Here is a 12,749-nt window from a genome sequence, read left to right on the forward strand (position 1 = left end):
TTCGATTAACTGTTGCACCTCTAGCATATGTGTGTGTCTGTGTCTGTCTGTGTGTGTGTGCGCGAGCGTCTGACTGACTGAGCTAAGATGAAGAGCCTGTGTGATTGGTTAAGGCCATGTCCAGCACAGACAGTAGACTCATTAATGATAATAACACAGAGAGAGACTGAAAAACAATTTATCTTTTGACACGCTTTGTGTCTCTATCTCCCCAATGCTTTCTGGCCGGGGAATCACTGAGATCTTTTTATATTCTCTTCCCACAAAGGAGGCTAGTGTCTGTGACTGGCTCCGCGTGGATCACATGGCCGTGACACATGCACAAACTAGTCAAATGATCAGAGGAGAAGATGACATCATCAGCCCATCACACATGTCAGCTCCGGCTTGTCGCCCTCCCTCCGTGTTTTCGTCCGGATACCCGCTGCCTGGCGACATTTCTATTGCTGAGCTGCTTTACAGGGGGGTCAATTCACAAAGTGTCACAAGCACCCCCGGGGGCCTGATGGGGACCGCACGCGAAAAAATCCATTTAATTCTGACACTTAATTCACACCAGCAGTCAGTCAGCTGTCAGCGTTTTCTATCGCACTCTTTTTTTTTCATTGAGGTATGAGTGACAGGTCAAGGTCAAGACCATCTTTATATTCAACATCCCCAATTCACAAAAGCAAGAAAGAGCTGGAAATGATTCTCAGAATAATCCCTCCCCCCCTCCCCCCAACATCTGCAGCCTACAAAAAAAGGTTAGAAGAGAAAGCAAAGAGATGAAAAAAGTCTCAGTGTTATAAAATGCCTAAAAGAAGTGATTGATCAGTGTTAAATATTTAATAAGTGCATGGATAAAAGCACAGCATCATCAGTCAATCTCCTATTTAATCCTAAAATAAATAAGCCAGAGCCAGTGCCAGGGAAGGGTGCAAACATGTGCATAAAGCAGCAAGAGGCAGCCTCGTAAATGAGCAGGTTGTGATCCAGCGAGAGCTCTGCTGCACCAAGCAGCTCAAGCGCAGCACAGCTGGATGGGCTGCCCGGCAGCAGCAGCCGAGCACACAGGCAGGGAAAAGACGTAGACAGGCACTCCGTGCTTTTCTATGGCAGCTTGTTTGTAAACCCATTCAATCCGGGAACGCATCTATGTCATTTTAGAATTTAGCTATAGTCATTATTTCATACTTTGGCTATTCAAAAATAGCAGATATACAAGCTCAAAGCTCAGCACTCGGTGCCACGCTATGAGCTTGCAGATCTGCTATTTTAGAAAAAGCATGTAAATGTGTGCAAATCTTTGACTATATATATATTAAAGCGAACATTTAAAGCAAACATTCAACTCAAATCTTGGCTTCTTCACATTTTGAGATGGGGGTCCGCATCTCGAAAAGGTTCGAGAATCATTGATTATTATGGCGACATACGGTTTTCAGAAAACTGTTAGTATTTCGAAGATGCGTTCCCGGATTGAATGGGTTCATTAATTCCACATTGTTTAAAACTTTGTTATCATCATTCGGTACTTCCATCCAGCAGTCTGTTTCTGTCTATCTCATTGAACGTTCCTCAACTTTACTGCTCTGCTTTTTTTGCTGGCTCTGCCTCCTGCTGCTGTGTCGATAAAGCACCCGATTACCCTTCTCCACAGACCAGACCCCAGTTTGACCCTCATGACGTCAGCAAAAATACCAGCTGCTGGTGTGAATTCAGCGTAAGAATATATAGGATTTTTACTGTGCCTGTAGCAGCATGTGGATCTACTCTGCGGTCCCCCCCCTGTCCTCCGACCGACTGACTGACTGGCAGGCGGTCATAACATCGGGGAGGGGCGCTTGTAATACTTTGGATGTTTGGTTTAGCTCTCAATACAGAATTCACCCCTCCAGGGCTTTTTTTTGTGTGCGCTGGTGTCCCCATAGTCCTGTGATCTGTCTATAGCTGTATATCTCTGTCTGTCTGGGGGATCATACAAGATTTACAGAGTCCCAAAGATGAATGCCCATCATGCAGGGGGGGTGGAGGTATGTTCTGCCTAAATTGAACTGAAGAGGGTATAGGCTCTATGTACAGCAGCCATTTTGGAGAAAAATTGGGCCTCTTCTGACTTCCTTCACAGGTGTTACCAATGATACTAATGAAGGCTCTGTTCCACTCTGGTCAAACAGAGTCAGGGTGCTGATATTGCACATGTTGGCTCACTAGAAATACTAGTGGGTCTCAAAGTGTGGTCCAGGGACCCTCATGGTTCCTTGAGAGGGTGTAACTCTGAGAGTGTACAAATGGAACCAAATGGACCCTCCCGGGTCCATTTGGTTCCATTTGTACACTCTCAGAGTTATGGGGGTCCTTGAAATTAAAAAGTTTGAGAACCACTGTGCTACACTAAATGGAACAGAGCCTTCATTAGTATCATTGGTAACACCAGTGAAGGAAGCAAGGAAGGGGCCCAATTTCTGTCCAATATGGCTGCTGTGCATAGAGCCTATTGCACTGAGACGTGGGCTCATTTAGAAGATAATTGCCGTGTGAGTTCCCAGTAGAGAGTCTGACGTAAGTGAAAGTGAGACGGCGTCTTTCTTGATGAAACCATTTCACTGTAAGCTTGATTCGCGCTTCGTGGCATGACAGTGTCGCATGGTGGAAATAGCCGTTGGTGGAAGAAGTACTCACAATATAAAAAATACTCTGTTACAAGTAAAATGCCTGTGTTAAAAATGTTACTTGAGTAAAAGTACAAAAGTATTTTGGCATCAAAATCTAGAACCAAAATTGAAAGTACTAAAATGTTGAAAATAGCAGATCTACAAGCTCACAACGTGTCGCATCGTGACACATTGTGAGCTTGTAGATCTGCTATTTTCAAATAGCCTATATGAAATAGGGCTGAAGTGGTTAATGTATGTTTTATAATATAATGATCTATATCTTAAAAGGAATTAGTAACTAAAGTTTTCAAATAATTGTAGAGGAGTAAAAGTACAATATTTGCCTCTGAAATATAGTGTAGTAGAAGTAAAAGTACTGAAAACTACCTAGAAATGTTACTTAAGTACAGTACTTTCCACCACTGGAAATAGCCAACCTTCAAGCTCACAATGCATTGCGGATGCAGCGCGTTGTGAGCTCTTAGGCCGCCTGATATTTTCGGCACATGACACCGCCATAAGACGGAGCATTGATGTATATAAGCATTAAGAACGTCTGAATCACCCTTCAGGGAAACGCTGAGAACATTTTAGAGTTTGAAGGAGGGTTATGGAGCGGGGTTGGAAGGAAGGGGCCATGGGAAGGCCTAATAGTTTACCATTTCAGATGGATGAATCGATTAGTAGACTAAAGTGAATAGAGCTCCTGAGTGCGGTAGCCTATAAAACTCTAAACGGATCTCTAACATCATCTGCTTCAGCAGTGAACGGTCCTCCTAACTCCTGCTCCTGTTTTTTTTGTGTTTCAAAGAAAAAACATGACATCCTAACAGATCATGTGTCATCGAAATAATACAATCAAACTCAGTAACAATTTATTTGGTTGCAAGTCTAATTTTCCATAATTTCCTTTTATTTAATGACCGGTCATTGCTTCTTTGCAAGTTTTTGGTTTTCAATTGAGAAAGCACATCAAGGAACGTTGACACGTCACAGCTCTTTATACAGTATGGGTGACAATTATGTCGAGGTAAGTCACAGTTTTGAACCGCAGAGCAGCTTCTCTTCCTAGGCTACATGTTGTATTCCTGCATGTCAACATGAGAAGCTATCTGCCCCACTGTGAAACATACTGTACTCATAGTGCCCTCTAGTGTCTTCTGCCTGCCACGACAACAACACAGAGGAATCAGGGAGAAGTCAATGGGGTACCTCCATCCCTGTCACATTGTCACCATACTGTCCCTCTCTACCTCATCCACCTGTCTGTCATCTGTTTTCTCTTACTCTGACTTTAATGCTTGAGCACTAGTCTAGCCAGTTGGACTTTTGGCCAACATGGCATTTTCCCATTTCTCATTCGTTCACCCATCATGGCTGAAATGGTAAACTTCACCAAATGAGAAAAGAGTGGGGGTTTTATTGTTTGCTATTGGTTAAATGTAATCTTAATTGGAGACCAATTGATACCGGTATATCAGCCATTATTTGACTATTTTGATGACATCGTTATCTGCAATTATGCACCGGTTTGTGTCCGGATTTGCAAATACTTTCAACCTGGTTTAAAACGTTTTTTTGAAAATTATTATTCAAGTGGATGAATACAATATTATCATCATTCAAAAAGTGGTTTGGTTTATCTGGCAAAAACAAACATCTGCCATTGGTCGGGCACTAATTTTAATGAAACTGTATCATTAAGTTGACACGCTTCTCTGTTCTCTACGTCTCACATAATGGTCCGTCCTCTTTTCGTCAAATGGTGAAGTTTGGCAAACGGAAATAGTTGAATTAGTTGATAATAATGAATCCCATGTATGTCTGACTGTCTACTATTTATGTGTGCCGCAAAATGACCAAGTTATGCTTTCCTTATACTCTGATGATGACTGTGTGTGTTGTTTCTTTCTCTCTCTCCTTCCTGCCCCATGCCATTTCTCTCCTCTGTCCCCCCCACACATGAAGCTTTCTCTCAAGCTGGTAAGCATGACCGTATAACCGCACGATTGAAGCGGCATGACGTTCGCATGCATGTCACGTCCTCCCCAGTTAACACATGGTTCATAACGTTTTTGTGCGGCTTTTTATTTTTGCCCTGTTCTTTTTTTTCAATCATGTTATTAATTTATTGGATGGATTTCAGACCCATGTTGTTGTTGTTGTTGTTTTCATTTGTGTTATTTTTTATTTTTGTGCGTCTGTATGTTTGTGTTGTGGTTTTGTCTTGTTGTCTCTCCCCCAACTGTGTCTGTGTGGTCTCTAATGCAGATCACACTCAATTCCCACGTCCGGAATCTCATTGAGGTGATCAGAGTTATTCTATGTTATATCTGTCTGTCTCTTCCCGCTGTCTCGTAGTGCAGTACTTCTTCTTCTTTTCATTATCTGTGTGTGTGTGTGTGTGTGTGTCTGTTGTTTTGATTGTTTAAATCAAGGACAAATGTGCCGATCGTTTGTATTCGGTGATCACTAATGTTCTTCAAGTGAGTGCATGCTGAAATCTGTAGATGATGAGGTTTTAATACCTATCTGTAGTGTTTATTTCAGTGACACTAATGAATATAAAAAATGAAATCAGACTAACCTGTCAATGACAAGCCTGCAAGGCACAGATAGAAAATTACTAATAGGCTAATTTATTCCACAGTAGACTAGTCGTATCAACTTAGTTTCAACAGTCCTGATCCTGATATTATCTAACTATATAAATGGCGAGCAACTTCCGCACCCTCGGTGGTGACACCCCACAGCTCTGTTATCGACTAAACAACGCACCGCCAGACCACATGTCGCCTACTGACTCGCCACGCCGGCCGCGCTGAATTTACGCCTCGCGTAGGGGACATCTCACTGCTCACTACACCGTTTCCACCGCGCAACATAATTAATTCTACTCACCAAATGTCGGACAAAACGGAAGGGGAGCCCGCTTCGTACCGTTTACCGTGCGCACGCCCTCATCACCACAACAGCAGCCAGCCGCTGCGGGTTTTTTTTCCTTTTTTTCAAAACTTTTTTTTTGGTCACCATTTTCTCCAGGCACCATTTCTGGTGTAACGTCGGGTGTTTCTTTTCACCAGCCAATCACCTTTCACGTTGCCACGTCCGTTGCCACGTCGCGCTGACGTACGCTAAACAAGCGCTGCCGTGCGCACAATGCAAACGAGCCCAAAGGCGCGCAAAAATAAGCCGCGCATTGCTTAGACACAAAGTCAGACCTGCCAACGCAGCCTACGCCAATCATGTGTGAGAGATCTACAAGCTATGGGCCAGAGACGCCACCGTATCTTAGCAACAACTACAGCGCTCACTCTCATTGGTCGTGTCACGCTAACAGCAGTCTCCAGACAATGGCATCGCAGACAGCTTGCTGTTACTGCTGTAGCCATCACAGGCAGTTGCAGCACGACGGACAGGGCGCTGTGATAGCTGCCATGTCGCTAACGCTAACCTGGTTGTCATGCCTGCAGCGGCTGTGCAATCACTTTGTCAACAATGCACGTTCGTGTGGTGAATGTCTATATTGCTGCTCAGTTCGTCCATTGTAGATGGTGTATGTTTGTGTGTGTCTTCTGGAGAACTATTTAGCTCCACAGCAACTACAGTAACTAACGTAATGGCAGGACCGCCCCGTGCAAGGCATGTTAGGCTGCATTATGGTCATGTAGTAATTTCAGATAATTTCGCTCCGATTAGAGCAGTGTCTATCAACCCTTTCACGCCGCCCCCCCCCCCCCAAATACACGTACTTGATCTGGGCCCCCCCCATTCTGTTTGACTCCGTTCCACAAGTAAATATTGTGAAAATAGCCGATCTACAAGCTCGAAACGCCTCACGTTGACAGGCTTTGTAAGCTTGGAGATCAGCTATTTCCTACATGATTGCCTCTTTCTTACATTCTTTGCCAATGTGGCCCATGTTTTCATAGCATAGTTTATTGACTACTTCTGTTGCAGAAATGGCCATTTCCTTTACTTTCGTTTTTTTATTGTCTCCGCCAGGCCGAAAGGCATGGCGCAAGACTATGTTTCACCCCCTGTCCGTCCGTCTGTGATAGCTAATCTCTCACATCGTTGACTTGATCGCAGGAAAATAACAGCCCGATGTGGAGAGTCAGTGACAGCTGGATAAACGACGTAAAATGTGTCAAAAGGAGTCTGTACGGCTGTCGATAAATGAACACATGACGTCGGTGGGAGAGGAGATATTGTGTCTTTTGGACAAACTGCAGCGTGGTGCTGATGTTTGTTGTGTGAAGCAGCTTAATGTCAGAGTGTTTGGCTTGGAGCGCCTCAGTGCGGCTGCAGAGTTCATGTGCAACCTCTTCCAGACAGACACAGAGACACTAGAAACTCTGCTGGGGAAAAAAACACTGCTGGGCATTGACTTTCCTATGGACATTGATCTACACACTGCAGGTATATCTGCTACACACACAACATCAAACTACACACTGCAGGTATGATGCAGCGTTTGCATTACAGCCAGCATGCCAGCGTAGTTCCCATATGGTTTCAAGGTGGGCTAAACCATATGGACCCCATGTCAGCAATGTCAGCGGCATCCACTTCAGTCCCAACTGCGATGCCCATGCAGGCTATAAGTAGCTTCTACCTGGCCCTTAGGTGGGCCCCAACTAGCCATGTTTATGTGGGACCAAGGCGGGTCCTAACTGGGTTTGCCCATGCAGGCTTTAACTGGGTTCTACCTGGGCCCTAGCTGTACCCTAACCAACCACAGTGCAGTGCCCATCGCTCCAATTGTTGTGACGTCAGGGCTCTCAATACTGCACATTGGTGGAGGAGGAGGGTCCGCAGGGCGACCGCACACATCGCTGAACCAATGGTAGCCCACGGATGTTTCCTCTGTGGATTTACAATCTGCCCCTCTATGCCACATATCATCCGCACTACAGGGTCTTCACTGACCGAGCCACGGCCCCACTGACCCTCATGACGCTACGCCACTTAAACGTGCGGCAGCATGCGCTGGGTTGCCAGGTTTGCACAGCCTGCGCCAGAAACAAGCAACCACCTTCATGAAAAAAAAAAAAACACCGAAATGGTCCGCAATGTTCCAGGGGTGTCCCCGCGCGTCCCAACACTCCACAGGGGGTCAGTGGACCATCAGGGGGTCCGCGGACCCCCTGAAACATAACAAATATTATTTCTTCAAATTTTTTCCTTTTTCAAAAAAACTTTTCCCCAGTTTCACTCCGGCGATTTGGGTCCCCCAATATACACACGGCCACGCTGGGCCCCGTGCGCGGCTGGGGTTGAGGGGGGCGTAGCCCCCCGAAACTCTAGTATTATATAAAACAATCAATTCATATTTTTTGTTCATTACAAAATTAGCTATAATGAAAAGAATAAGTTGACCATACTTGCCAGTAGTTTTAGTCAAAAGACCACTTCACCCATTTTCAGCCTTCCTTGTTAATGCTCATTATGAGATAATTTCCGTCTACTCAATCTGTGTCTCAGTGGGGGGATGTGGACAGTTCAGAAACCTGCCTACAGTGACATCATCAGTAGGCACGTTGAAATCTTGTAATGTCTTCTTTTTTTTCTTGATTTTTTTTAATCCCACGATTTTGCTACCCTTTTTCACCCAGTGCCAATTGTCTATGTAATCCTGGGCGTTACACTCCCCCTGCCAGCCTAGGGAGCCCAGAGCCGAGCTCATGCCTCCTTCAATGCATGAGAGCCAACTAGCCTTCGTATCACCTGCCAGGGGGGAGTTTCCCCGGTAGGACGTAATGCGTGGAAGGAACGCGTTATTCCAACCAGTTCCTTTCCCCTCCATCAGGCGCCCCGGCTATCAAGGGGGAGACAGTATAGAGACCAGGATTACTGCATGTTTTTGTGAGGGTGAAATCTTGTCATTTCAAACAAGATTTCAAACTTTTGTACAGTACAATGGCTTCTTTTTCAGCATGCTACACACAGTAACTTTCCAGGAAGACAAATGCTGTAGTTTGTATTTGGATATATTGTATTCGCTTGGAATCCCCATCGATGATGTCACTGGTAGGCAGGTTTCTGAACTGTCCACAGCCCACTGCAGAGCGAGTAGACAGAAATGGTACCATCTTATATATAATGAGCATTAGAGAGGACCAAATATATGAAGATAAGGTTGAAATCGGGTGAAGTGCTCGTTTAATCCATTAAGACCGGGAACGCATCTGTGTCATTTTAAGATTTCTTCGGCTATAAAAAAATTGTAGATCTACAAGCTCATAGCACGGCACCGAGTGCCGCACTATGAGCTTGTAGATCTGCTCTTTTTTGAAAAAATGTGTGCGAATCTTTGAATATATATATTTTAAAGCGGGGATTCTACAAATGTTTTCTAAATATTATTTTTTTTAAACTTATGTTGCTATAATATCAGTGGTTCCCAAACTGTGTCAAGGACCACCAAAATGATATGTATTTGGTCGCGGACCCCCATCTCAAAATATGTTGATCCAGGGACCCCCCAGAAGTAAAGATTTGCACAAATGTTCATGATTTTTCAAAAATATCAGATCTACAAGCTCGTAGCGCGGCACTGGGTGTCGCACTATGAGCTATTTCCGAATAGCCAAAGAAATCTGAAAATGCCACATGATGCGTTTCCGGAATTAATGGGTTAACTCTCATTAGTGATCAGTCTGATGATGTTACATTATGTCATTTGATTATGACGTATAATAATCAGTGTCTGATATGGTGTCACCCATTTATTTATCGTTATCATATAGCATTGTGGCATTGCTACAGTAAGTGAGCATGTGTCACTGCATGATGAGTGATGAGCTATACAGTATGTTGGTTATGTTGCATGAAGTGATGCATGCTGCTGGGACACGGGTAAATGGGGTGAGGGTCACCATGGTTACCTGTATTTGACCTGGCTTATGTACAGTAGCCTACTGTGACCCCCTGACTTCTGAAGTCTACAGAATCTAAAGCTGTGGTTCCCAAACTGTGGGTCGATGAGGCACACTGGTGTGCCTTGAGACAAGTCCAGGTGTGCCAGCCACACATTATTATTATTCCAATTTATTATATCGTTGCTGTCGGGTAGAAACCCTTATCTTATCTCCAACTTTTTGTGTTTTGTGTTTTGTAAATGAATGCCCTACTTGATCACACTACAGCGTCACACCAAAGCATCAAAAGTAGCAGATCGTCCCGGATCGCTGGCGTAGTGGTCCGGGCGCCTAGGCTCCAAAGTAGCGTGACGGCGCATTGCGGGTTCGACTCCTGATCCCGACGGCCTTTGCTGCGTGTCACTCCCCATCTTTCTCCCCAATTCCTGTCAAACTACTATCCTATCAATAAAGGCATAAAAAAGCCCCCTCCCCCAAAAAAATGCATATCCACAAGCTCGAAAAAACATTGTCACTTTGCGCCACATTTTGAGCTTGTCGATCTGCTATTTTTTCCATTTTTGAATTTGAATCCTGAAAAGCACTGTAACAGTTTTGGACATTATGAGGTTTCCACCCGATATAGACAACATAACAAATATTTTAGCCACTTACTCACAATTCGTCATAATGCGTGAAATGTGTGAAAGTATGAAATCTTTTTTTTTCTTTTTCTTTTTTTGGCATTAGTAAATCCAATTAATAACATTGATGTGTGAGTGATGAGATTGATAACACAGGTTAGAGAGGCTATACCACAGTTTGAAAACCACTATACAGTACAGTAGATCGTTTGATTTCACTGTAAAAAAAAAAAAGAAATAATCTTGGTGTCCTAACCTATCCAGTCCAAGCACTACATGTTTCAGAGCGTTGAGTGTTAAACTCATGTAACATTTTCTTCACTAATACTATTAGTGCAGCCAGTCACAAGAAAAACATTTAACGGTTTAATTCCATTATTACCATTTGGGGTTTTCAGTCAAAAAATAAAATCCCAACCACTGTCTGACTCGCTAACATACTTCAAAAGTAAACTCCTAAATTGTAAACCACATGGTACAGAGAGGCTTGATATCTCAACAAAGGTTTGGAGAGAGATCTGAGCAGTATGACTCATCATCTTAAGATGGACGGTTTCTCGTCAGGAAATATAATAGGCCCACACTAGGCGTGCCAAGACCACTCACACTCAGACAAGCTTCATTTTTTAAGCAGGCGCAGTCCTCCTATTAGCAAACGGTTGGACAGCTTCATAGTACTGTATCCATTAAACCAGGACATATTATTGGAATACTGCATAACAGGATGTATGCAATAGTGTGTCTACATTTGCTGACAGTATACTGGTCCAGGGAGGCTTGGGGCTCAATAGGTTAGCAATCTCTCAACATAAACACAGACAAGCCTCAATAAGTGTGTGTTTGCGTGTCCTTCAGTGTACACTGAGATATGCACACCCACAAAACATAGAATACCAAATGATGGTTATCCTTTATGCATTCAATAGTGATTTGCAGAGTTTAACTACTTCAACCCTAGCGTCCCTATGCCGGGGGCGTAAATCATTATGCGAAAACGGCCGCATCAACAAAAAGCGTTGTGAGCTGGTAGATGCTGCTATTTTCTGCAATGATATTTCATGGAGCAAAAATAGGAAGGGGGCCTGGTACAGAGCCCTGGTGGACTCCATGCAGTCAGTAAGTATATAGAGTTGAAGTGGTTAAAGTGGAGGGAGATAACTCTAAATTACACGACTACAAGACCTAGTAGAAATACATTTATTCGCCGTTACCTGATATGTTAGGATAGGATATCACAGTTTAAACGTAAACTCGTGAAGGCAATATAATGAAAGGAGAAGCACTGAAACTGATTCTGCTCCAACTGTTATCCTTCCTTCTTTCTTTCTTTCTTTATTTTTTTCTTTCTTTCTTTCCTTCTTTCTTTTCTTCCTCTCCTCTCAGGGTTCTGGACCTGAGGACTTCAGTCACCTGCCTCCGGAGCAGAGGAGGAAGAAGCTGCAGAGCAAGATAGACGACCTGAACAAAGACATCCATAAGGAGACGGATGCCAGGTAAGCTTACCAGTACCACCACTCATCACATGACATGGTGTAATGACATAGTGTTGAACCTACAGTAGGTGGCCAGTGACTTTGACCATTTTCCTTCCACACCTCCTGCATGGAGCGCGTGACCCGAGATGATGTTGGTTCGAATCCAGCACACAACACCAATGGTTGTGATAATGTGGATTGTGGAAGTTAAATGGTGGATTTGTGGATAGGACTCTATATGAACAAACTTGTTATATCAACAGAACGCATCTCATTGCATTCTGTTTGTGTGACATGCATGATGCAAAGGTTTTGAAAGTGAAACTGTTTAAAGTCACTGGCCACCTACTGTATAGAGAACCCAAGTCTAACAGAGGCCGCTATCCATAGTGAAATCTTAGATCACGGTTTTAGTACGATAATAACAAATAATAATTCTTCATATTGTTTAGGAAACAGAGCGCTAGTTTGTTCTGCCTTGATATTATTATTATAATTGTTTAGCTTGAATCCCTGTACTTTTCTCTTCTAGGGACGCCCTGGCCAAGATGAAAGACGTGTACGAGAAGAACCCACAAATGGGAGACCCCGCCAGCGTGGACCCTCGGCTAGCGGAGGTCGGACAGAACGTGGAGAAGCTCCAGTTTGAAGTTCAGAAATTTGAAGTGAGTGCACGTCACGTGCCCTGCATCTGCTCTCATTTTCTTCTGGATGTGTTAGTGTTGGCAGAGGAATCTTGTTTGGCTTATCTAAGACAGTAAATAATGAGGACTTCAAAACAGCCCGTCTCCTGCTCTACTGCAGGGATAGTTCCGAGGCATCTGGCCGCCCTTCCTTATTAGGAGAACACGCACTGCTGCCGCGGCAATGCATGTGTGTTCTGGGGCCAGCTGGGCTTTATGGCAAACCCTCTGTGCAGGGAAAGAGGCGGTGGTGGTGTGACGTAATGATGTACAAGTACTTTGTTATAGTGCTTATAACAAAGCACTATAGTAACGCATCTGTGTCATTTTAGATTTCTTGGCTATTCAAAACATAGCAGCTATGAGCTTGCTATTTATTTTTTAAGTCGTAAAAATGTGTGCACATCTTTGAATATATATATTTTTAAAGCGAACATTGGTCCCT

At 43.8% G+C, this 12,749-nt stretch overlaps 1 protein-coding gene across 11 annotated transcripts in view; it reads left to right on the plus strand.

The window, feature by feature from the left end:
- fnbp1b (formin binding protein 1b) overlaps positions 1 to 12,749 on the plus strand; it is a 104,675-nt gene that overhangs the window by 85,400 nt on the left and 6,526 nt on the right. For 6 of the 11 annotated variants that reach the window (XM_084047795.1, XM_084047792.1, XM_084047796.1 and 3 more), the window contains exons 11-14: positions 4,608 to 4,622; positions 4,911 to 4,946; positions 11,530 to 11,639; positions 12,154 to 12,286. In XM_084047795.1, the coding sequence (XP_083903921.1) occupies positions 4,608 to 4,622; positions 4,911 to 4,946; positions 11,530 to 11,639; positions 12,154 to 12,286 (294 nt within the window). The remainder of the gene's footprint in view (positions 1 to 4,607; positions 4,623 to 4,910; positions 4,947 to 11,529; positions 11,640 to 12,153; positions 12,287 to 12,749) is intronic. The other 5 variants (XM_084047797.1, XM_084047799.1, XM_084047794.1 and 2 more) reach the window with 3 other exon arrangements.

Source organism: Gymnoscopelus microlampas (genome assembly GCF_963454915.1).
Source record: "Gymnoscopelus microlampas genome assembly, chromosome: 21".
Taxonomy (NCBI): Eukaryota; Metazoa; Chordata; class Actinopteri; order Myctophiformes; family Myctophidae; genus Gymnoscopelus; species Gymnoscopelus microlampas.